General features: G+C 48.7%; 8 protein-coding genes across 8 annotated transcripts; 3 read left to right on the forward strand and 5 right to left on the reverse strand.

Moving 5' to 3' along the window:
* Nucleotides 1–85: 85 nt before the first annotated feature.
* On the reverse strand, nucleotides 86–1,597 carry GIQ15_02188 (UDP-N-acetylglucosamine-1-P transferase; the record flags this gene model as incomplete). The annotated part of the gene is made up of 3 exons (XM_033549605.1): nucleotides 86–1,066; nucleotides 1,128–1,308; nucleotides 1,362–1,597. 3 exons carry the CDS (start codon nucleotides 1,595–1,597, stop codon nucleotides 86–88), a joined length of 1,398 nt encoding a protein of 465 aa, XP_033406766.1.
* A 313-nt stretch (nucleotides 1,598–1,910) lies between these two features.
* Nucleotides 1,911–3,163, forward strand: GIQ15_02189 (nucleoporin seh1; the record flags this gene model as incomplete). Its single annotated transcript, XM_033549606.1, has 3 exons — nucleotides 1,911–2,093; nucleotides 2,164–2,986; nucleotides 3,057–3,163. The coding sequence occupies 3 exons, from the start codon at nucleotides 1,911–1,913 to the stop codon at nucleotides 3,161–3,163; spliced, it is 1,113 nt and encodes a 370-aa protein (XP_033406767.1).
* Nucleotides 3,164–8,856: 5,693 nt separating this feature from the next.
* GIQ15_02190 (uncharacterized protein) lies at nucleotides 8,857–10,488 on the reverse strand (the record flags this gene model as incomplete). Its single annotated transcript, XM_033549607.1, has 2 exons — nucleotides 8,857–10,329; nucleotides 10,396–10,488. 2 exons carry the CDS (start codon nucleotides 10,486–10,488, stop codon nucleotides 8,857–8,859), a joined length of 1,566 nt encoding a protein of 521 aa, XP_033406768.1.
* Nucleotides 10,489–11,339: 851 nt separating this feature from the next.
* GIQ15_02191 (serine/threonine-protein kinase gad8) lies at nucleotides 11,340–13,586 on the forward strand (the record flags this gene model as incomplete). The annotated part of the gene is made up of 6 exons (XM_033549608.1): nucleotides 11,340–11,361; nucleotides 11,435–11,584; nucleotides 11,644–12,406; nucleotides 12,482–12,897; nucleotides 12,974–13,320; nucleotides 13,389–13,586. The coding sequence occupies 6 exons, from the start codon at nucleotides 11,340–11,342 to the stop codon at nucleotides 13,584–13,586; spliced, it is 1,896 nt and encodes a 631-aa protein (XP_033406769.1).
* Nucleotides 13,587–14,573: 987 nt separating this feature from the next.
* GIQ15_02192 (uncharacterized protein) lies at nucleotides 14,574–17,451 on the reverse strand (the record flags this gene model as incomplete). Its single annotated transcript, XM_033549609.1, has 6 exons — nucleotides 14,574–15,734; nucleotides 15,793–17,061; nucleotides 17,123–17,154; nucleotides 17,221–17,242; nucleotides 17,303–17,365; nucleotides 17,434–17,451. 6 exons carry the CDS (start codon nucleotides 17,449–17,451, stop codon nucleotides 14,574–14,576), a joined length of 2,565 nt encoding a protein of 854 aa, XP_033406770.1.
* A 693-nt stretch (nucleotides 17,452–18,144) lies between these two features.
* GIQ15_02193 (NADH-ubiquinone oxidoreductase kDa subunit) lies at nucleotides 18,145–18,971 on the reverse strand (the record flags this gene model as incomplete). The annotated part of the gene is made up of 3 exons (XM_033549610.1): nucleotides 18,145–18,220; nucleotides 18,282–18,386; nucleotides 18,445–18,971. The coding sequence occupies 3 exons, from the start codon at nucleotides 18,969–18,971 to the stop codon at nucleotides 18,145–18,147; spliced, it is 708 nt and encodes a 235-aa protein (XP_033406771.1).
* A 504-nt stretch (nucleotides 18,972–19,475) lies between these two features.
* Nucleotides 19,476–21,955, forward strand: GIQ15_02194 (disulfide-isomerase; the record flags this gene model as incomplete). Its single annotated transcript, XM_033549611.1, has 3 exons — nucleotides 19,476–19,690; nucleotides 20,174–21,512; nucleotides 21,578–21,955. 3 exons carry the CDS (start codon nucleotides 19,476–19,478, stop codon nucleotides 21,953–21,955), a joined length of 1,932 nt encoding a protein of 643 aa, XP_033406772.1.
* A 424-nt stretch (nucleotides 21,956–22,379) lies between these two features.
* GIQ15_02195 (fructosyl amine:oxygen oxidoreductase) lies at nucleotides 22,380–23,766 on the reverse strand (the record flags this gene model as incomplete). Its single annotated transcript, XM_033549612.1, has 2 exons — nucleotides 22,380–22,696; nucleotides 22,764–23,766. 2 exons carry the CDS (start codon nucleotides 23,764–23,766, stop codon nucleotides 22,380–22,382), a joined length of 1,320 nt encoding a protein of 439 aa, XP_033406773.1.
* Between the last annotated feature and the right edge of the window lie 817 nt (nucleotides 23,767–24,583).

Raw genomic sequence — 24,583 nt, forward strand, 5'->3', positions numbered from 1 at the left:
AATATAAGTATGAATATAAGTAAGATATTATGAATATATAGATATAAGTATATATGTATGAATGTATGTGAAGTATGAATGTCTATTAGTATACAAATCCCGGCCCGCGGTTATCTTCCCTGAAGACGAGCAAGGCAAGTTTGTGTCGAACCAGGAGCGCCCCCACGCCGCAGAGCAGCTGGACGCCGACAATGTGAATGGCAAGCCTGTCCTCCCGCAGCGGCCCAAACCAGAGCAGCCACAGATTGAGCAGGGTTAGGTTCGTCGTCTCGACGATTTCCCCGTCTTCGTTCTTCTTGACCCGCAGAAGATACAGGGCGTCCAGAAGATCGAGGCCCATTGCGATTATCCTGTGAGGAGGGCGCGCCCATTCGGTGACTGATGGCTCCATTAGCCCTGTTCGCGGATTGAACTTGGGCAGCCGGTGTCGTGGACAGGGGATCACATGAAATAGCTGTGGTGTCGAGTATAGGAAATTAAAAATCTGGGGTACAAACAACAGCAACAGCGTTTTGCTGAAATGACCCAGTATCCCCACAACGGCAAAGACCATGCCGGCAAAGTAGCAGTAGGTATCTCCCACAAAGACTTTCGATGGGTACCAGTTATGCCACCATAACGCTAGCGATACGGCGATGAAGGGCAGTAGCAGGTATATGGAGAAGAGATGGGAGTCCGTGGCCGGGTGTGGGTACGGCGTAAATGGTGACAAAAACAGTGCGTCGTTTGCTATCAACAAGCAGGCTATGGCTATCGACTGCGAAACCTCGATCCCGTTGATCCCAGCTAACATGTTGATGCTGTTGGGGCAAAATATGGCAACCGCTGCCATATATACGTAGTACATCCAGCCAAGATCAATGGACGGGCCCAGATACTCTTGGAGAGGGACGGGTACGATGACGTGTGTCACTCCAAAGTCGACAAAGTAAACGATGAGCATCGGAACTGCGGCAAACGCAGGAATAAAAAACTTATGCCGCCATCGAATATCCAAGAGGTCGTCACCGATGCCAAGTATGACGATTGACTGCAACGAGAGTAATCCAGAGAGATAGGTCGCGAGCTATATATCATTGAGTAAATAGATGGTTCACCCGTACGGAACTATACAGCCAGAGAAATACCTTATTGTGAGGGAACTTATGCAAAAAGCGCCCAGTCTCAACGTGGTGGACTGGTAAAGGTATATCACGATTCCCTCCTCCAGATGTTGCTGCAACGAGTTCCTTGTAGAAAGGAAATGGAATAAATATGATAAGAATCAGAATATAAACAACTGCAACAACGGCGCCCATAGTTTCCGGTCTAGAATATGCATTAGCGGATGCCTTTTAATAATAACGGGCGGCAAGACATACATCTCTATCTTCTTCAGCTTCGACATGTCTTTCCCTTTCAGCCCAGCTTTCATGAATACATCCCCTAGCCATCGAATGAGGCTAAAGGACGCCGCAAAGGCGATCCCGGACAACGCCAGTGAAGCAACCAGAGGCTCTCCATCGCCCTGAATCGCGTTCTTCGCGAGGACAGCCGAACAGGCTATCACCAGCGCAAGTAGACTCCATGTCTCTCTGCTAGTGAGAGTTACCGCCATCGTATCATGCACATCCTGTGAAGCCACCGTACAGTTAGTCAAAGGCAAAAAACAGTTAAAGAGAAATGTCCGGCGCTTAAATTGTACTATTTACATCGCGCAAGTTGTCCTTTTGTTTTTCGCGTCAATCAAAGTTAGGCGCCGCGTCTAAGTCACGTGGACGACCCGACAGAGCGCAACTACAACCCGCGCAACCAAGAGCAAGTAAGTAATCAAACCCGCGACAGGGCCAGCTTGCGCAGTCATTCTCTCATGCAGGAACCCAACCCCTGTTCTAGGCAGCGATGAGGTACTGCGCGCGCCTACCGATGAGATGACAGCCTTCACCGAGTTCGAAGCCGGCCATCGGGACTTGGTGACTGTGACCAAGTTCAACTTCTACGGCAATCGCATCTTGACAGCCTCTGCGGATCACCGAATTAAAGTGTGGGATCAAAAGGACGATGGCTGGGAGCTTACAGATACTTGGCGAGCGCATGACGCGGAGATTCGTGATGTAAGTCAGGGGAGATGCGTTTGTTGTGATCTCGTTTGAACCCCACGCTCACACCTTCTGCGCCAAAAAGGCAGCATGGAATGGACCATTTACTGGCCAGCATATCGGCACCGTTGGGGAGGACATGAAATTTAAACTATGGCAAGAAGACGTTACGCAATCCCGCAATTCTGGGCGACGCTTCCGGAACATCTTCCGCCTTACTTCGCCCATTCGTACGCCCTACGTCTCGCTGGACTTTCGAAACATTGATCTAGAATCTTGGCTTGCTCTAATCACGCGCGATGGCCTTCTTACCGTCCTAGAACCTGTTGGTGCGGATAACCTCTCGGAGTGGCAGCAGCTGGACCAATTTCGCGTTTGCTCGGAGCCCTCGAGAGGTGATGAGACAAGCTTCAAGGTCCAGTTCCATCATGACCCTATGGACATGACACATATGATTATGCCTTCTTGGGACAGTAAGAGCTTGTCCCTTGTGGTTGCAGCGATGAATACCGTTAAGGTGTATCGAATGGCTGCGAGTAGGAAATTCTACCACGCCATAGAGTTAACCGGCCACACAGGTCTCGTGCGAGATATCGCATGGGCGAACGGTTCTGTCCGTGGATTCGATATAATCGGCAGTGGATCAAAGGATGGCACTATCAAGATATTTGAGATATACACGTCTGTTACAAATGGCGGGAATAATAGCCAGAATGGGTCTACAAATAACAACGCATCTCGGACCCCGACACACTCCGGCATTGGAACTGCGCTTGCGAGCCAAACAACCACGGCGCTTGTAGATTCGAGAAAGAACAGCGAGAGTCCGTTTAAACATACGTTTAGAGAGGTCGCTTCGATTGATAGTAAACACCTTGATGTTTGGCAGGTTCAGTTTTCTCATGCAGGTTCGTGACACCCCACATGAACTCTTGAATGCACCGCACTGCGCACCCTTTACTTACCGTCCGCATTTAGGTGATTGCCTGCTCTCCTCTGGAGACGATGGTTCTCTCCGGTTCTGGAAACGAGCTACCTCGGGAGACTGGTTAGAGTTCGCAGAAACCTCAATGGACAACAACTAGGTCCTTTTTCAGTCTTACGGGCAACATGCCTCTAGTCGAGCCGATTCGGCTCATAGCCCTATTAATCACCGCCTCTATGTTTTAGTAGCTTGCAGCCCTAACATCCTGCAGCCTGGACACAGTTAACAACGTCACCACAAATTCTTGCATATGGCCATATATTAAGTCTATATACCCACATCACCAATGTGTACACGCTTTATGTATATGACATGCAATGAGAGTATAATCTCATTATAAGGCATTTTACTTCCAGCCTACTCCGTTTCTATCCGTGAAACTAGCTTAGATTATCAATATTCGGGCATCAGTTCTTTTGCCGCCCTGGTGTATACCCGAAATCTTCCTTGTATAAATAAGAGTATACATCGTGGTCTATATGGCTACAGCCTGTCTCTCTGTAATGCCAGCGCAGGCAGAGTACAATTTAAGCCAGCCATAGAACAGCAATATCGCAAGAACAGTATGAGTAAATAGATGTCATAACTGCAGGTGACGCCAAAACCTATGGAGAAGTAGGTTACAGTGCCATTAGATACCCTTCATTATATTCCTCTAGTGCGCAATCTGACCTGGCCATCCTATGGGGTTAAGGAAATTGGAGGTTGATTATATGCGTTCACATGAAATATAAATATTTCAAAAAGTGTGAAGAAGGAAAGAAGAAAAGAAGGAGAGAAGGGCGAAAATGCGAGTTTGATATAAAAAAATGCAGTCCTCGCCATCAGTCACGTGGTGCTCTCGGATTAAAGTAAAGGCGGATCCGACGGCCACTCAAAAGGGAAAAAAAAATCAACGCTTCAACTTCTCTCTTGCTCCTTCAAACATCAACCAGCCAGAAAGCTCGAAATTTCCGTCTGTGGGATAAATATCTCTTCATCATATGGATGGCAATCATGTAACTGCCTTACCATAATGACTGAGCTGCCAGATGGAACAAGTCCTGGACTCTTGTCGAGGAAACTCGATATTATAGCTCGTTTATTTCATTTCTTCGCTTGTGTTATCACACTGATCACACTGATATTGTGTAAGGGAAAACAGACTCCAGGCTTGGAGTTCACAGCTGCTTATGATGGTTTTTGAGTCTCTTATGTGAGACAGTTACTAACATTACCTGAACCACAACTTTGCCAACATCTTGTGCCTCTTTTCTCAATGGTCAAGATGTATACTTCGTTTAAAGGTCTAGTGGAAGATCAATCCTATACAGTTTTTTAGCAGAGACTGCGCTTTCTCCACCCTGCCACTTGGTCAATAGTCGAGTATGCGGGACTAATACGAAGCGAACATCACTCTATATAGTTTTACTTGAATATTCAATCCGTTACTTTAGCTCCTATCTGTCTATTTATTCGGTATCCTGGGATTGGTAGTCCTATCACGTAGGGAGCACACTGCTTACGAGAAGTAGCTACGATCAGTCTTCTTCCAATGATACGATCTCACCAATAATTTCGATTTCTTATCACGAGCATAAACCCATAGTTATTGTTTCATACAAGCGTAGCTAGGAGGACAATCAGCGAGCATACGGGCGATGGGATTTGTAATTGAGAGTGGGCCATTGATTCTTAATACTAAGTGCATAAATCTTCCATTAACTATTTAATTAACGACAGGTGGTATTGGTGCTTACATGCTCAACATGGCATGATCTCAAAAGCATCCAATGCTTCAAAACACAAGGCAGGGAAAGACAGACAGGATTTCGTGTCCCCCTGTTGTAAAATCGATCACACTTTGGTCCTTTTTTGGGGGGTTTCTTTCGCTTTCCAGAAAGAGAATGATGGTTTCTTTATATTATCTTACCTTGGTAAGGATCAAGGCGCTGCGGCGTTTTCGATAGAAACGATAAGAAAATGGTGGGAATAGATAAGGAATCTTCGTATCTTCCTGCTCGCCCGCTCATCCTGCTCCTCCCGAATCTAGGAGCCTTCTCCTCAATAACTATACTATTCATTTTCTTATCACTCAAAAAAAGAGCTGAGATCTGAAGATGAAGATAGCGAGGCGCTAGCACTGGGCTCAGCGGATGCAGCGGATGCGTCAGATGCTGATGGGGAGGCAGATGCGGATGGGGAAGCAGATGGAGAAGCAGAGGCAGCGGCGGAGGCAGAGGCAGACGGAGATGCAGACGCAGATGCGGCCGTGGGTTGCTGACTAGAAGCAGAAGCAGAGGGAGTTAGGCTTGCGGAGGCCTTTGATGGCTTCTTCTTTTTCTTCTTTTGTTCCTCCTCCTCTTTCTTCTCCGCCTTCTCGCCCAAGCCAAAGAGATCCATGACTGAGGGGCGGGGAGGTGTGGCCGTTGGTTTCTCTGCAGCTGAAGCAGCAGAGGGCGTGGCCGTTGCAGTCATAGATTGGCTTACGGATGACACCCTTCCTGTTTGAGCCCCGGAAGGCCGTGGGCGACGCCCTGACATGTTAGATGGGCGCGGGCGGGCATTGCTGGCAATGGTCTCTGCGCTTGTGGTTGGCATGGGAGCACTTTCACCTTGAGTTTCAGGCATGGATTGTGTCCCACCGCCCATGGTCTGGGGCTGTCTCGTCTGTCCTTCCATGGTTTTGCTTTGTCTTTGCTCGCTGCCCATAGTCTGGGATTGCTCCTCACCCATAGTATGGCCATGTTCTTCAGAGCCCATTCCTTGAGACTCATCCGTGCGATGGCCGCTTGCTGACATCGATGGCATCGCCTGAGAGGCAGACTGGCTTGCCTCTGGTGAATTTGGCATAGGCTGGCTTTCTGGTGTAGGTGATGGCACTGGCGTTGCGCTCTCCTCTGGCTCGTTTTCGGCTGTAGCAGATGCAGGGGCTGTAGCGGAGGCGGCGGAGGTAGCGGAGGCAGCAGAGGCTGTAGCACTAGAACTTGCACTAGGAGAAGCGGTCGCCTCTGTGCTCGCGGCTGTTTCACTCGCAATGCCGGTAGGACTTGGGTTCTCGTCATCGCCATCCTCCATCATGCCGAGGCCTCCTGCTCCAATATTAGGGGTTGGCGGTTTACCTCCAAGGTTACCCAACCCCCCGAGTATACCCAAAAGGCCATCCAATTGTGGCTGTCGGCGATGGTTCACATGGGTATTTCCGCCAAAGTTTCGACGATCTATAACATACATATCAGCATATCGAACAGGGTGAAGCTGTTTGTAATTGGAAATCCGTACCAATTGCTGCGGAAGCAGCAAGTCCAACGAAGGACATAAAAACCAAGGAATCAAAACGCATATTGGCTGTTGGAAAGGATATCCTTCTTTTAAGATGAATGTCACCTATTAGTATGAACGTCTTCAGTATTCAAATGATTCACTAGCAAGATGCATACCTGAATCAAAGTCAAGTAGCTAGGATGTCTCTGGTTCCAGACCTTTGAATTTAGCTGGCTGCTTGCACGATTGTTCCTTTGAAATCAAGAAAGAGTTCCTTGATACCCATTTAAATACACCTATCCATCTGTATGGCGAGATCATAGGTGTGGGATAAGGCGGGGTCTCAAAGACCACGATTAACAAATTCCTGATTTTCAGGTTATCCAGACACAGGCACAGGCTGTGGACTGGAGAACTGAATGTTGTCCCTGAGGCACGTTGCACACACTTCTAGATATACTTACATGGTGCTGGCTGAGGGATCTTCAAGCTCGATCTTCCAACCGTGGTGGAACATCCATGTATCTTTTAGAAAGATAAGCTCACATAGGAACATTTTAAAGCTTTAAAGTGACACGGCGTGGGGTTAGAAGTTTGGACCCATGGCTCCGGGCAAGAATACCTCAGACATTCGTCTCTTCCCAGAGCTTGAAGGTGCTGAATTAGGGGGCTCCGTTAGGGGTTCTGATAATTCATGTTGCTAGATCTCCACACTCAGTATGAGAACTATTAGGTGAGTATTCAACCCTTTCATAACATATCTATATCATGAGCCTCGGATATAAAAAGATCTGATATAGGACTAACATTGCGATAAGGACGGCTGATCGGCTCTGGCAGGAAACATTCGTCACCTAGAGATATGAGGGGAGATAGGCGGGTGTGACTATGGCTTTAGAGAACGACAATAGAGTCTAGGTATGCCAATTCATGCTTGCTCGAACACAACATGAACACGCAATCCGTCACATCACCGGACGAGATATTCGGTGTAAATTCCAGTTCTAGATGAAATCCCAGCAAGGATCGATTCTCCTCTTCGGAAACCAAGTCACCGGGGCTTGATCACAATGGATTTTGGTTCGGGATCGGCTCCCAAAAGGCGCCGGGTGCGCCTCAACTTTGAGGTTTCCAATAGCGCTCCAAGGGTTATAGAAATGTTTAAGAAAGATCGGCATAGTTGCCGGTGAAGTCCTTGAAACTGCAGCCTCAACAATGCCATGCAACTAACCAACGAGGGGAATCTCCGCTATGGCGAAGAAGCGATGACTCTGGAGAGCTAGGACAAATCGGAATATAGCCCGAAACGGAAACCGAGCAGCATAGATCATGTACCTCAGAGCGTTAGGCCCGTTGAGCTGCCGGACTTATGTGGCAGCTGGGATGGTAGGGCCTGCGGGTGGACGGGGGACACAGGGCTGGTGCCTCTCCGTGGCCGGCCATGGATATCGAATGGAACTGCGCGGAAGTTCATGTGTGACAGCCGATTTTGCTTGTTCCCTTCTGTGATGCCCTTACCCCTCTCTCATTTGTCAATGGTTCATCTTCCGCTGCCGCCAGGCCGAAAGCTCTTGTAGTGTCGAGTTGACAGCTGCCTCCAGATCACGTCGAAGTAATCCATGTGTCTGAGCCTAATTGGCCTGGTCGGGTATTGTCAAGGCTATCATATCGCTGTTGACAAGCGAATCTTCCCCTCATCATAGATTGACCGTTCTTCAGGTCTGCAGTGCTCCGTAAGACGTTCCGCGTAAATTATCAGTTCGACTGAAGGCCTATCGACCGTGGAACTTGCGGCATATATTGTATCTCAACTCGATCGTCACTCTTCCCACGTAGCTAAGTTGAGAGAATGTAAGTCTATGGTCGAGAAAGATGCGGATTGACAGCTAACGTCTTGTTAATCTCAATTTGATGGTTGTAGTCTCAGAACGTCCACTTAATAAGCAACCCTCCTATGGCATCGTGCAATGCGGAGGTGGCTGTCGATTTCGAGTCGAGTATAGCGTACAGTGGTATGTCCTACAGTGAACATGGGGGCGTAGAGAATGGATGGTCCTGTTGCTCCCCCGAAGATAGCACAGAGGGGTAAAGGTGAAGCGTAGGATGAGGGGCTATACCTCAAGTTGTACGGCCCGAACCAAACTTCAAATTCTGGTAGAAACATCATTCTGGTTATAGAACCATCCCAAGGCATAGTGACCTAGTGGCGTTGCTGATGGAAAGATCGGAGCTGCCCACGCATAATTTGAGGTATGTCGTAATCCGTATTCCATCGCGATACAGAGCAGAAATCAACTACACCGAGCAAAACACAAATCATCAAAGTAATTAACCCAAAGGCGAGCTATTTACAGGCAAAGGTTGCAAAGACAAAACATAGCTAAGACATGCGGGATAAGTTGAGAACCGGAAGGCTAAGGGGAATAGTTTAAAAATTTCGTATAGTCGTCATATGCAATGTCATGCCTTTGAAATCCATCCACTGTGGACCATAAAATCATATATGCGGCTTGATTTTTGGGCATCAATCTAAGGGGAAACGCCACATGGTTAGCGAGCATGATCGTCAAAAGGGTAAGGAACAAAGGTTGAATAAGTTTTATGAAGAAGCAAAGGAGGGGATCTCACCTTGCACATCGATTTGACGTCCTTTTTCTTCAGGTTACCACCCTGTTTCATCGCTTCTTTGAGCAAATGTTCCTTGATAGCCAGATAAGGCTTGGGATTCAAATGTAAGATATTGCAGAGCTCAGCTTCGTCTTTCGTCAAAAGGTGCAGGTCCGGAGAATTATCATTTTCAACTTTCCAGGGGACTAACCCAGTGATAAGTGGTATTGTGTATTTAGTTTTCACTGGTTGAGGGGTAGGAGTGCCTGCTAGACTGTTGCTCGCAAAAGCCTTGTCAAAATCATTGAGAGGCGGTGGCTCCGAAGCGTTGGCCTTGGAGGAACCAGGTCGCTGTAACCGAAGTGGAAGCTCTGGTAGTGTCAATTGAGAAGCCGCAGACGGCCCCTCCGAGACAGCTGGGGGCTTCGGCCTGGTAGTGCTAAAGCGGTCAAAGGAACCCTGCGGCACAGAGCGCTGGGCCCTTTGTAGTTTCTCCTGCTCATACTTCTCACCGCTCTTGAGGTCACCGATCCCCATCGTCCTCCACTCCTGGAGCTGTGCAATAGCAAGCCTAAGATTATGTTCGTATTCTAAGCCCTTTGTGAATTCCTCGAAGTCGTCATGGTTCATCATCCGGGCGAATGGCTTGGCTTTGTTAAGGAGTTCCCGTTCCTCCTTCGTTCGCTTCTTCTCCTGTGCCGCATTCTTACGGTAGTCGAGCAAATTATGCTCGAAGACGATTTTCTTCCGTTCTGTTCTAGCGGTTAATCGAGAGTTATAGATATCCTTCACAGTCATCTTCAACTCCATTTCTGGATCCATCTCGCCGTTTGCGTTGAGACCATTTCCAGGCTCGAACTGCATATGCTGTACCGCCTCTTCAGCATCGTTGGCAAACTCAGTTTCAAATTCGAGTCGACCTGGCATGTATCCTTGAACCTCATGACAAGCTGGGACTGAGGCGGTTGGTTTTTGTTTAGGCGTTGCAGGCGGTGCAGCTTTGGCGGCATCCTTACGCGCTTGTATTCGTCGCTTCTTTCGTGCTTGAAACTCTTCCTTTGGTATCTGCACCTGTAACGTTTTGTCATGGGGGTCGGCAAGATCAGGGAGCGGGAAATTCGACCCTCCAAGGTAGGTTTTGATATAATGGTCCCTGACTTCATCCTTCGTCCGGTACCCTCCAATATGATCCGCAATATCAGCCCATGACCCAAGTCCGTATATCTCCGCTCCTTCTAGAAGAAGAAGCTCCTCGTCGGCGCCCCAGTCGGGGTCATATATGGGGACCGAGTTCTGTTCGACGACAGAGTACGGGTGGGTGCGAGGATCGTGGGATTTGACTGCGGCTCCTCGCGCAAAGCAGGGGACACACATATCATACTCGGGGCAAGCACTGTGGGCGCATGATATCCGGACCTGATATCACTCATTGTCAGTTCTGATATCATTGACTTGTCCTCTACCCTGCAAATGGGATCTCACCGTGGAGGTGATGTCAATCGAGCAGACATCACAGTGGTATTTGGTTCCGCCATCCGTGCCACGCGCCGCGGTCTTCTTCCTTATAACACCCATAGATGTGGTTGTCTGCGCATCGTCTGGCAAGGTGTATATGTTGACCAAATCCCCCCTACAGCCAGTATCGAGCAGTCAAGGCCGTCTCTTCGACGCAGGACTATCCTTTCCTCTGGTCTCTATCTTCGAGTTGGCAGGTTGAGATACTTTTGAGGTTGAAAGCTCAATGACGGAAGGAGCCGCCCTTGCCCCGATCTGGTTTAGTGCATTTCTACACGTGACTAAAGTGGCTGTGTTTTTAAGGTTGGTGACTAAGCATGTTACATGGATTATGTAACCCGGGATAATAAAAGTCCATGGTCCGGAGTTTATTTCCCAAAAGATACATTAAGGAAATACAGAGGATGAATATAGGATGAATATAGGATAAAGTACAAGGGTAGCTTTGGATAGATATAAGGAAGGCTGAGGACAAATATCAGGACAATACAAGACAAGTCTAACAACACTAAGAGAAGCTGAAGAAAATGAGATGACTGTAAGTCGCATCAAGGTTGTTCCGGCTGTGGCTTGCTGAGTCAGGCCTGGAGTACGTTGCAGCGAAGATAGTGAAGACAGTGAAAGATGGTAGATATCACCATGCCATCCACAGTCACTGCCGGCCTGTTCGCCTTGCCCTTAAATTGGTGAGCAAGAGGTCTTCTTGTCCTGTTCCCTTTGTCCTCTTACACCTTTCTTTCCGCCGACATAGCCTTCTGTTCAGGGCTCTTTTTTACCAGCTGAACAGCCCCCACACTCTTGCTACTCTACCGCAGCACCACTTAGTAGGGGATTTTTAGATATATGCCGACGACACTGCTGGCAAGCCGTGCAGCCTAATAGATTTGTCTATTGCTGAAATTCCCGTCAACATGTCGTGGAAGCTGACCAAAAGTATGCAGATACCTTGATATCCTGTCTATATCAGTTCACAATCTCTAGATACTGACCCAAGACGCGTTCACAGAGCTCAAGGAGACGCACCTGGCGCCTCTGGCAAATACTTTCAGCCGGTCCTCTACCGCGTCTGCTCCCAAGGCAGATGTCCCAGCTGAAGATGGTGCCCCTCTTAGCAAAACTCCAACCGCATCTTCCTCCACAAGTTCAAATGGCATAGGTGAGCTACTATCCATCATGGCGTCTTTTTAAATCTGATCAATACTAATCTTCCTGTAGCTGCTTCAGAGACAGCTGCTGCTGCAACTCCTGATCCCTTGAAACCTGGAATCCTCATCGTGACCCTCCACGAAGGCCAGGGCTTCTCACTCTCCCCTCACTACGAACAAATCTTCAACTCCCACTACCAAGGCTCCGGCCCATACTCCGGTTCAATGAGACCAAGCTCCTCCCACGCATCACATATCCCGAACTCGTTCTCTCAGTCTATGAGACCACAATCTACAAGTGGTGGCATCAACGCTGCTCCGACAAACCATGGACGCTACTCGGCAAAGCACTTGCCATATGCTTTGCTAGACTTTGATAAGCTTCAAGTCTTTGTCGACTCGGTTTCGGGTACTCCGGAAAACCCACTGTGGGCAGGCGACAACACCTCCTTCAAATTCGACGTTTCTCGAGTTACGGACTTGAACGTTCAGGTCTACATTCGGAACCCCGCGGCACGCCCCGGAAGTGGACGCAGTGACGACATATTCCTGGGAGCTTGCAAGATCAATCCTCGCTTTGAAGAACGCCGTCGATTCGTCGAAGACCCTAAAGCCAGCAAAAAGGAGCGTGAGAAAGCCGCCGCAGCTTTTGCCCAAAAAGAGAAACAGCTTGGCCAGATGGGCTCCGAGTGGATTGACCTGCAGTTTGGCACCGGAACAATTAAAATCGGAGTTTCGTTTGTGGAGAACCGTCAGCGAAGTCTCACAATGGCTGACTTCGAGCTGCTCAAGGTTGTTGGAAAGGGCAGCTTCGGAAAGGTTATGCAAGTCATGTAAGTGATAGTAACTTTCATCCGACATATCATCATACCCTACACTTTGAGCGTTGACTAACGATGCCTTGCTAGGAAACGCGACACCGGCCGAATTTATGCGATGAAAACCATCCGAAAGGCCCATATCATCTCGCGCTCAGAAGTAGAGCATACTTTGGCCGAAAGATCTGTCCTCTCACAGATTAGCAACCCATTCATTGTTCCGCTGAAGTTTTCTTTCCAGTCTCCAGAAAAATTGTATCTCGTTCTAGCATTCGTGAACGGTGGTGAGCTTTTCCATCACCTTCAACGGGAACAACGGTTCGACATCAACAGGGCTCGATTTTACACGGCGGAATTGCTATGCGCCTTGGAGTGTTTACACGGCTTTAAGGTGATCTACAGGGATCTTAAACCCGAAAATATCCTACTAGATTATAGTGGTCACATCGCCCTATGCGACTTTGGGCTTTGTAAGCTTGGCATGAAGGATGAAGATCGCACCAACAGTATGCACATCAACCCCGTTTCTTATTGTCCTCCTTACTAACAAAGTCGTTTTTCAAGCATTCTGTGGTACCCCAGAGTATCTCGCGCCAGAACTTCTCCTTGGTCATGGTTACACCAAGGCCGTTGACTGGTGGACTCTGGGAGTTCTTCTATACGAGATGTTAACTGGTCTTCCCCCTTTCTACGACGAGGACACGAACGAAATGTATCGAAAGATCTTGCATGACCCTCTCACCTTCCCAAGTCAAGAAATTGTCCCCGGTGCTGCGAGAGACCTTCTTTCACGCCTCCTTGAGCGCGACCCCCAGCGTCGTCTCGGTGTTGGCGGCGCTGCCGAGATCAAAGGTCATCACTTCTTTGCAAATATTGACTGGCGCAAGTTGCTACAGCGTAAATATGAGCCCAGCTTCCGTCCCAATGTGGTATGTCTCCCTGCTTTGGTATCCTTTTATACATCCCCTATTTTTTACACCTGCTTACCGATACTTAGGCGGACGCCCGTGATACTGCAAACTTTGATATTGAATTCACATCAGAGGTCCCAGTCGACTCCTTCGAGGAAGGATCCGGACTTTCACGAACCATGCAAAGACCATTTGAAGGATGGTCGTACAATCGTCCAATTGCTGGCCTGAACGATGGAGGCGGTAGTGTCAGAGACCCTGCCTTTGGAAGCATCCCTGAATAAGGGACCTGAAAATAAAGCATCAAATCCTCCATTCTTCTACAATGGACTGCACAACCACATTAAACTCATTACACCACTTGATCCCATATTCCGATACCTTCTTTTCTACGACTTCTCATGCATACCTGAACCACAGCAACGAATTTCTTTACCCAGAGGTTAAACTTCTTTAAGAGGCAATGATGGCAACGATTACACATTAAACATTACACTGATGCTCTCACCGTTTCCTCATGATTTCCTTTTTTCCCTCTAGCTTTCTTTCAATTTGCTTGCTAGTTTGTTTTTCATTACAACACTCATCGGTGGGCGGACGGAGCTTTTTATGTTTATTTCTGCATATCATATTGGTTTTTCTCATCACTGAGCATTAACCTCCCCAGGCACTAGCACCATGCACTCGTTCTTTCACTGTTTTAAGAAATGGAACTCCCGTCTGTTTTCCCCTTCCCTATGGATGTCCATGATCAAAAACACATTCATGGGCTTGGGTTGATCTCTTCTTTCTCTTCTTTGTCTTTATTGCCTTTCAATTTTTCTTTTCTTTTCTTTAAATTTCCTAAGGGGTGGGACAGCAGGTAAACCATTCTGGACTGACTCGGATGCCACACGGGCGTTTGTGCCAGCCTAGCTTTCTCTTTTGCTTTTCAATCCCCATCAACCCCGAGGCTTTGTTTCCTTTATGAATTGTGCTCTTTCTAGCTACGGCGAACCGGAAATGGACCTTTCTTTTAAGTTTCTCCTTTAGCTACCTTCACACAATACAAGTTCAGTAAAATAGTCCACCACTACTTCGATAAATGGACTAAGAAACCCTCCATCCTACCTAGTTCAATACGATGTGGATGTACAATTCTATTTATGAAACGTAAGAGCTGTTCATTCGTAGAAACTGTTCTCATAATCTAAAGTCTCAAACAACATTTTCCTCTTTCCCGTCTTCCAACACTTCAAGCTGCAGTCCAAAGTAAAAATCCGTCATAAAAATTATTCAGAAGCACCATTTGCCGGTTCCTCTACGGGCTGCTCTGTGGCCGTCTCATCACCATTAACATCAGCATCAACATCAGCATCAACATCAATCAAATTCGCGGTCTTTATACCACCTTCTGCCTCCAACTTCAAATAGCTGTCCCACTCAGGGAACAAGTCATCATCGGCATTTTCAACACCTGGCGGAACACTGATGATACGAGCAACTTTGGATTTGCCACTCTTTTCGAGGCTCTGTTTCCACTGAATGGCCAGCTCCGGGGTACGGCTAGGCTTGTATGTCTGGGCGAAAAAGACAGCTTCCGCAAGACGGTTCGTTTGAACAAGGAGGTCAATACAAGCGTCTATATCGGCCAATTGCCACAGAGCTGAGAATGCGATGTTATGCGAGCCGACCTGCTTTGCTTGTTCAGCCAATTTTTGAAGGCCCTTGGTGCTGCGGCTTGACGAATGTAGCAAGAGCAGGGATCCTAAATCTTTGGCATTTGTAAAGCATTCTTCAGCCAGGGAGAGGTCCCAGGCCGTCAGAGCTGCATCACCGACTGTCTTCCACCTGTGTTCAACGTCTGTTATTTTGGCAATTTCAAGGGCAATGTCAAGTTTTCCGAGACCGAGAGCAAGGTCAAAGCGATGTTCTTGGTCGGTGGCGACCTCGAGGGCAAGGTCCTTATAGCCCTGGCCTTCCAAGAATCGGGCAATCTTGTTCATCTGGTCCTGGGGGATATCCTCTAGTAGCTCGGTCGCGGAGTCCATGTCACCTCGCAACACTAGAGTTTGGTACTCGACGACAGAAAGTGAGAGGGCAAACGAGACAGTAGCGAGATCTTTGTCTGCAAGGTAAATTCGTCCATCGCGTGGGAGGTATCCAAGGAGATACATGGGCTGGTCGAAGTGTGAAATGGTGTAAGTCTGATCTCCGACCAAGTAGTTCAGTCGGTTGGTCGAGTTTGTATAAATAAAACAGTCCCCAACCCATTCACCGGTGCGGACGGTTTCGTTAACATCGGTAACAACTTCAAAAGCAGCTTCAACTCCATCCTCGTCAGCCTCTCCGGCATTGAGGCCTGCAATGTAATTCTCTCGTGAGAAGCGAAGCACATAGAAGATATCATCACATGCAAGGGTGACCAGTTCTCCTGATTCTGACCAGTATACCTAATAAATGGGTCAGTAACTGAGGTATAGGCTAGGAATTTAGTAGTGGATTACTAACCGCTCTAGGATCGACTTCTATCCGTCGAACAAGGTTACCGGTCTCCCAGTCAAACATTCCGATACCACCTTGACCCTTGACCCCAAGGAGGACACCAGAGCTCAGACCCTCAGCCTGGAAGCCAACATCGAGCCCGCCACTCTTTTCTTTGAAATTTCGGAATATTTTAACGCTTGTAGATGACTCTCGAATGGCATAGTCATTGCTGTTGTCCTTGGAGCCCCATGCGAAATCCAATGCCTGACCAAAAGCCTTGTTCCTCCAGGCAAGGGCGGTATAGATGATATATTCACCATCCCCACAAACGGAAACAAATCTTCCATTCGGCGAATGGGCCAAGGTCTGTGGGTATATTTCACAGGACCCAAGATCCTTTGTGGGCAGGGAAAGAGGCGCACCGTCTTTCAGACTTGAGTCACCGCCCTTGATAACAGTAGAAACGACTTCGTTGTGTCTAGCCAAGACGATCTTGCCAGAGCCATCCATAGATACGGCAGGCTCTTCCCTACCCATTTTAACAACCACAGCTCCATCGTCAAAACCCATTGCAATACCCTGTTTGCCACGTTGATAGCTGACACACCATGCCCTCTCCAGGCCATAACTAAGAGACTGTTCGAGCCTGTAGGTATTCGCATGCCAGAGCTTAATTGTTCCATCTTCAGAACCGGAAATAATGATCGGGAGTTCTGGGTGGTAACAGGCAAACGATACGTTGCTGGTATGGCCCTCCAGGGTAGCAATCAATGCCTTTGTGGTGTAATCCCAGATTTTCACAGTCTTGTCGTCAGAGGTCGTGAGAAGATATGGCTTATCGGCCTGTGGGTAGTACTCGACATGGTTTACACCCTTGGTCTCGTGTGCTTCAAGAGTATAGTTTGGAGTAGGTGAGCCCAGACTCCATATCTTGACAGTCCTGTCAAGACAGGCCGAAGCAAATGTGTTGGTATGCTTTGGATTGATGGCGAGACCCATCACATAGTGGCTGTGACCCTCAAAAACCTGTACGCACTTCCATGATTTGTCCCAATCCCACAACTTAATGGTCATATCATCGGATGCGGTCAACACAAACGGGTGTGTTGGGTGAACGGCGATCGATCGAATGTAATCGGGATGTGCCTCAAAAGATATAATCTTCTCCGAGGTATTGTAGTTGTATACCCGCAGTTGGAAGTCATCCGAGCCACAAACAATCCAGTTCTTCCGCGCAATGAATCGACCGGCTCGTACGGGGACATCGGTAAGCTCAAAGGTTTTGATAATCGACTAAAGACACCAGTATCAGTTACCTGAGTATAGTCAGTGGCGCGTGATGAGGAGTACTTACCTGAGTCTCGTAGGACCAGATATAGACATGGCCTAGGAATGGAAAATTAACAACACAAATCCTCTAACTGATAGCACCAGAAAACAGGCATAGCATACCGCTATATAACGTTGTCAAGATCTATAGCAATCGTTAGAAAGGAGTCTTCCCGAACTAGTATATGATTGTATGCAAGCTTACCCATGGCTCTGTGGGGTGAAAGTCAATCCCCTTGACTCGCTCGGAGCGAGCAAAGAGTTGTCGCTATTAAGAAGTGTCAGATAGGTTTCAAACCCTTAAGCGATCCGAGATAGCGATGTAGACAGGCTTACCTTGACGTCGAACCGCATTTTGGTGGGTGAACGGGGGGGAAGGGATGGCGGCTCAGGGCCGCAAAAGTGGCAGCTCTTGACGAATAATTATGTATATTAAAATCGGCCGTTAAGAGAAATAGGTATTCCCCTGTGTCCAGCGCAGACAGATGTAATCAATTGGCTGTTTGCGTGAATCCGGCCATCAAGCAACCTGTCCACATAATCGCTATCGGAGGCGTGTCTAATATTAAACGGACAGTGTTTCCACCAGCTGTCCCAATCCGGTTAGCCTGGAACCCCAAGTACTTTGTACCTCGACAGATATAAACCATCTCGACGGAGTATACAGCCACGATATTAACCAGCTGTCTGTTCTCAGTGTCTTGCTAGGTATCTAGAGGGATATATATTACATCCTCTACCTGGACTGCTAGCTGGAACAGCTGGAACCGCACCCGATCTCGATCTCGATGCCTAGAGACGAGTCTACAACTACTCCACGACAACAGATAAAACGTCTGGATAATTCGACCAGCGGGCCTCTATTGACTTGGTTTGATATTTGTGCAAAGCATGAGTCGCAATATCACGATGGTATATAGTATACAAAGTTGGGGGGAAAATCACAGGCTGGATAATTGGAGAACTCTCCACGCCATCTCATAAAGTACCCAGAGCGTGCAGTCTCCATCGAGGGTGACAGCGTAGAATCACAGCGGCATTGATTTATTATGAACTGGGCTCCTCGGTCCTCTCAAAGTAGGTCCATTGGCCTGGCTTGGGTTTTTCCACAAGTTCCTCCCAGCTAAATTGCAATCGTTAGCGCGAGTCATCGAGCGTGTAGGGTCATCATCTCAAGGACTTACACTTTGCTCTTAACCATCTCATCCACGAGCTTCAGTTCACCCTCAGCAACCTGGATGACCTCCTCTATCAATCCAGCGCCAATTTTGTTTTCAATCTCGGAGATCCTAGGTGTGACATTAGAATGCTGCAAATCACCAGTTTCGACAAAGGGACAGGACATACTGTGCAGCCTCGAGTGGAGGTTCGGACTCCCAATGGATATCGGGCGTAGCACATTTGGCGGCCTCGGCCTCCGCTTCCTTCATGCGCGCTTCCATCTGCTCTTCGCTCAGATATGCGCCCTCCTGTTGCTCCGAGGACGTATCTCCACCCCAGAGCTCATCTCCCTTTGGGGTGGTATCTTCTCCCAGTTGGAATGCAGCGTAGGAACCGTCAGGCCGTAGAGCGGCCTTATATTTCTCTGGGTTCTCGGCGACAAGGGCTTTTACTCGCTCGAGCCAAGCGTCGAACCCGGGTGGCTTCGTGGACTTGACAACATCCAATCGGTGTTTTGTGAGGGCCTCTGTCGATTTGCGATATACAGAGGACTCCGGGATCGTCTTTAGTTTCTCAAGCGTTGTGGTGTAGAGGTAGATGAGGGTTGGTCGCGGGCTAGGGTGGGTTGAAAGGCCGGTAAGACCAGTCGGGGTGAAGGGTTCCAGATACCTGGCCGGCTTAACATTAGCCAGGAGCCGTAGTGTCGCCCTCATGATGTGCTAAAAAGCGAGACCTGCGAGCACTGCGATTCAATTGCTGCGTTGAGACGATGGCAAGAGAGCCCGATGCTGTCGTTCTAACTCGCTCGCCGTGGACTTGACTTGCCGCTTATGGAAGCCGGACCTGGATAAACATAAACACCGAGAAAACCAGAGCTTACCTAAGCAGACGTCCAGAACGAACTCTCGGGAAGCATAAGGGGAAAAGCAAGGAGAGGCGCTGACGACGAAGCAGATTCAGGCCATCCACGACGCTTCATGTTTCATGATAACAGGACGACCTGGCAGGAAGCAGCACGCATTACGAGGAGATTCAGCCCAGGAATATAGAAACCGCGAAACCAGCAGCCAACGAAACTGTTCCCCCAAAGAAGAAGCGAATCGTTTGCGTCTTGGACTGGTGCCAGGAGCCTCGAAATATCCCCGGCCCTGCGCCTTTGAGTCGAATTTGGGCGTTATCGTCGATATTGGCCTCTGCGGCCCGATCAGCAGCTCAATATGAAGACATTCCCTTTCCTCTTGTCCCTCCTTGCGACGACGATATCTCCCGTGTTCGGCCTACCGAGTGATCAGGCTATAGAAAGACGAGATGAGTCCGAGAAGATAACCACGGGCCCTGATCCTCTGTCGACTGTATTCAATGGAGTTACGGTACCGCCCATGAAGGAGCTTACAGCGTCGGATTTCGAAGAGAGTATAAAGGAGGACTATTGGTATGTCTCTCTGGGTGCGTTTCGCCTGCCAGGAAATACATCGCTAACCAACGGCCGTGGGATTCCAAATATAGGTTTGTAAAGCATTATCACCCTGATTGCATACACTGCAAGGCCGTTGCGCCCATCTGGCAGACTCTATATGAATTTTATTACGTTCGTATCACTCCCCGCGTGCCTCTTTGCATAATATTAACAAATGGGCTAGACTTCCAATCCGTTATTGTCATCTACGGCGAAGCAAGCGGCCGATTCTGAAAAGTCCTTAAATTCGTTCCACGGTTTCTATAACTTCCACTTTGCATCGATGAACTGTGCTGCGTACGCCGATAAGTGCCAGCAGCTCGGTATAGCCGGCTTCCCGAGATTCGTTCTATACTACAAAGGGAAGCCAGACGAGACATTCTCGAATGAGAAAAAGGGCATGGCGGAGCTTAGCAGCTTTGTTGAAGGGAAACTGGAATTGATCCGACCTGGCTCCAGGCCACATGGAGGGGTCGACCTTCCCGAGCCTGGTGCTAAAGAGGGCAAGATGGTACTGCCAGATGACAAAGAAAAAACCGACACGAAGCCCGCACCTGAGAAATCCGAGAAACCTAAGGACGAAAGCAAGGATTCAAAGGACCCAAATAAGCCAAAGGACTCGAAAGATTCTAAGGATTCTAAAGACACCAAGGACACTAAGGACACCGAGGCCCCCAAAGATCAGAAATCCCCGCCTAGGCCCCAAGTGCCCACCCCCAAAAAAGAGGTCAAGGAGAAGAAGTACAATCTCTCGGGTTCATCTGTCTCTTTGACGGCAGAATCTTTCCTAAAACTTGTGACTGCAACTCAGGATCCATGGTTTATCAAGTTCTATGTCCCATGGTGCAGCCACTGTCAGGCTCTCGCCCCCGTGTGGCAGCAAATGGCAAAGGACATGAAAGGAAAGCTCAATATCGGTGAAGTCAACTGCGAAGCGGAAAGGCGTCTCTGCAAGGACGCCCGCGTTTCCTCTTATCCAACAATGCATTTCTTCCGCGGTGGCGAGAAGGTCCAGTATGAAGGTCTACGTGGACTTGGCGACCTGGTAAACTATGCTACCAAGGCTACTGACGTGGTTGGTGTTGGTGTTCAATACGTTGACGCCGAGGCATTCAAGAAGTTGGAGGAAACAGAGGAAGTTGTATTCCTGTACTTCTTCGATCAGGCAACGACTTCAGAAGATTTCGCTGCGCTTGACCGACTCACCCTGAGCTTGGTGGGCCATGCCCGATTGGTGAAAACCGATAGCAAAGAACTTGCCCAGCGGTTCAGGATCTCTACCTGGCCACGCCTCCTCGTTGCTAGGGACGGAACGGCGAAGTATTACACCGCACTGGCGCCAAAGGATATGAGAGATTTCCGTGCCGTTTTGTCCTGGATGCAGAGCGTTTGGCTCCCAATTGTCCCCGAATTAACTGCCACCAATGCGCGTGATATTATGGATGGGAAATACGTTGTCCTTGGAATATTAAACAGACAGCATACGGAGGACTTTATCCAAAACAAGCGTGAGCTTAAGAATGCTGCTCTCGAATGGATGGAGAAACAGACCAGGTTATTCCAGCTAGAACGCCAGGAACTGCGTGATGCCAAAGATCTTCGCATAGAGGAAGCAGATGATCGTAATGACCAGCGAGCTCTCCGGGCTGCAAAGAGCATGCGCATCACCATTCGTGAGGATGACAAGAAACAAGTCGGATTCGCTTGGGTTGACGGCATTTTCTGGGACCGATGGGTCCGAACTACCTTTGGCGTTGATGTGAAGAATGGAGATCGAGTGATAATTCATGATGAGTCGGTAAGTAAATTAATTTCACAAGACGATGTGGTGTATAATCATGATGCTAACTTTCAACGCGACAGAACCGACGCTTCTGGGATTCATCACCAAACGGAGTCGATATCATGCCCAGCCGCACTTCCATCCTCGAGACACTCACCCACATTATCTCTTCGTCGCCAAAACTCAAGTCTAAATCCACCATCGGCTTCCTCGAGCACGTCTTCTTCAGCATTCGCACTTCCATCAGCTCTCACCCTTTCATCACCCTAGCTCTATGCATAGTCACCATCGCCATCGCCTCGCTCTGGGCCAAGCGCCAAATCCGCCGAGCAAGAAACACCACTGGAAAGCTTGGTGTCTCTGGAAGCTCTTCCATGGGCTTCTTCCACCTCGACGGAAAGGAGAAGGGCCTATTTGGAGCTGCTGGATCTGGTCCAAGTAACGGAAAAGTCGACTAAATAGGCGTTTCTATAGACTTTTCTCCTTCCCACGCCATCATCCCTGGACCTTTCAATTTGACAAATAATATTGTTCTTGTTTTTAATGTTCTTTGGCCTCCCTGGGTTTGAATGTTCGCTGATTTCTTCTTTTGCCCTTTTTTTTTCTACTATGGGTGTTTTTTCCTTCTAATTGCTATCATATCATATTTATATACCTGGCTAGCCCACTTTCTTCTCTTAGCGGGTTATTATATTTACGTATCTTCATAAGAAACGAACCAAAAAGGCGTTAGTATTAATATAAACAGGTTCATAGATAGTCAGGCAATCCCGTAACGAGGTATGATACTTCCGGAATCAAGGTATATCCTGAGGCAATTAACGTATGACTTCAACAAGTGTTGGCTTCACTCTCAGAGTTCATAGACGGCACGATTAACGTCTAGACCCTCGTCTGATCTAATCCGATAGTCGTCCACCCGTCCTCATTGATATCCTGGAAGTTCATCACACGGTTACTCCCATCAGGCCCATAGCGGTCCTGCAATGCCCCCCAGTCCCGTCCAACCGCTGTCGCCGGTCGCCATCTGAATGCCTCCGCCAGCTTCGGATCCAGCTTCATCTCCATTGCATCTGCGATGAACGAGCCAACGGATGGAATATGGGCAAATCCATGACCTGAACCGCCCACACCCAGCACCAGGTCTTTATGCTCTGGATGTGTGCCGATGAGAAACTTGCGGTCTGGAGTATCGGCGCCTGCAGAAGAGTCAACATGATATGAAGCGTCAACATGATATGATAGAAGTAGTAGTAAGTAACTTACACCAGCATATCCGGGCGAAACTAAACGGCCTGTTAGCCAGGTATGGCATCGTCTCCCTGAGGAACTGACGCACTCGCCGCTCAGACTCTATGGGAATCTGCTCCTTTGCGAACGGCTTGCTCCTGAGTTTCCCTCCCTCCATGACCCAATTGCAGTATCCAGGATGCTCATCACATATCTTCAGTTCGTGCTTATCTTCGTCTGGCTCCATGAAGAACCCTCGCTCGACATTGAACAAAACTGGTAGGTCTTTGTAGAGCTTCACCTCCTCCGGCGTCATCTTGATATGTGCCAGCGTCCATGCCGTGGGTCTCAATTGATCTTTCATGTCCAGCAGACTCTCCGCCGCAGCCCCGGCGCATAGAATGGTCTTTACACCCATATGGACATGGCCATCCGCAGTGCGAACCCCCCTTACGGCCCCATCCTCGTCCTCCGCGTAGACAAGCTCAGTGACTCTCCCCGCGAGTCCAGAAATGAACGTAACTCCCAACCTGGCCGCCTCTCTCGCAGCACTCTCCATGCTCTTGCGAGCTGCCACCCAGCCGGCTCCGTCTTTCTTCCACCAGCCTTTCCAGCCAGGGAAGTCCCCCGTCAACACACCCTCGGGCATCGTGTCACGGAACTCCTGTGCCGTCGACAGTGGTATCCAGCCATTAGCAGCCGTCATGCCGCCGCCGGACGTAATATACTCCCTTGCACCCACCGAGGTGGCTGCGATGATGGCACCAGTCTCATGGAAGTAAGGCTGGAAGACTGGATCGTTCCACCCGCTGACCGCCGCCTTTGCGAGGGTGGTAGAGACGTAGTTTGTCTCCGGGCTGTCGGCAAGCTCGAGGATCTTGTTCACATCGTTCCCGGCAGAGATGGGCGAGGGGACCGGGTAAGGATCGAGCACTTTGATAGCCGTATATCCTCTGCGGGCGAGATGGAGGGCGGTGCTGATGCCCCAGGTTCCTGCACCGACGATGATGATGGGCGAGTTCTTTGCTGGTTCAGACATTGGGAGCGGTATTAATTGGTTATCGCCTGTCCTCAGCCATGGACAGTATACACCTCCCATGCAGAATACTGTAAGTCCATCACGATCATAATATATAGCCAACCCTGGTCAAGGACCGGCGAGGTACATAAACCCTGCGATGCGGGGAACATATATCTGGAATGAAGAGTTAGGCATGAATATATCGACGGCGAAACGGATGGAGGCTCTATCAGCTTTGTGCTCTATGAATGAGTTTTGATATATTGACGATGCGCCGACCTTGACGGACTTTTTGATGGTGAGCCATCACCCTTGGAGCAGATCTATACTGATGGAGTAGTCGAGAGAAGTCCGGCAGCTGTTTCTACCTGTAAGCCTAGATATTATATCTACCAGTTGAATGTATCCTGTCACTCTCAGGTTTTCCTAACTACCAGCTCATCTACACCACTGTATTCCATACAACGCAGTGGATGGTCAATCTGGCATCAACGAGCTCATCCTTCCTATCCACAGTGGGTATTGTATCCTGGATAAGCAAACCTATCCCATAACATCGTGAATATAACTACGTCATGGACCTGTAGATCATGCAGCTCAAACAAACACTGGAGCCACTCTGCCAGTTGTAATACGAAGCTCTGATCCTTAGTCTAGTTATTGTAATTGAATAGTCTACAGGGGGCTATACATCGGAAAGACTGCCTCTATACTTGGCTGCGGTAGAGCCCATATCAATTGGCGTTAAACTCCTCTACTGCCGTGCACAACACGGCGTTACTCCTCTACGTCTATCCATATCGTAAAGATGAGCAAAGACCAATCACCAGCTACT

The sequence above is a fragment of the Arthroderma uncinatum genome, assembly GCF_011692745.1.
Source record: "Arthroderma uncinatum strain CBS 119779 chromosome Unknown scaffold2, whole genome shotgun sequence".
NCBI classification, from domain to species: Eukaryota; Fungi; Ascomycota; class Eurotiomycetes; order Onygenales; family Arthrodermataceae; genus Arthroderma; species Arthroderma uncinatum.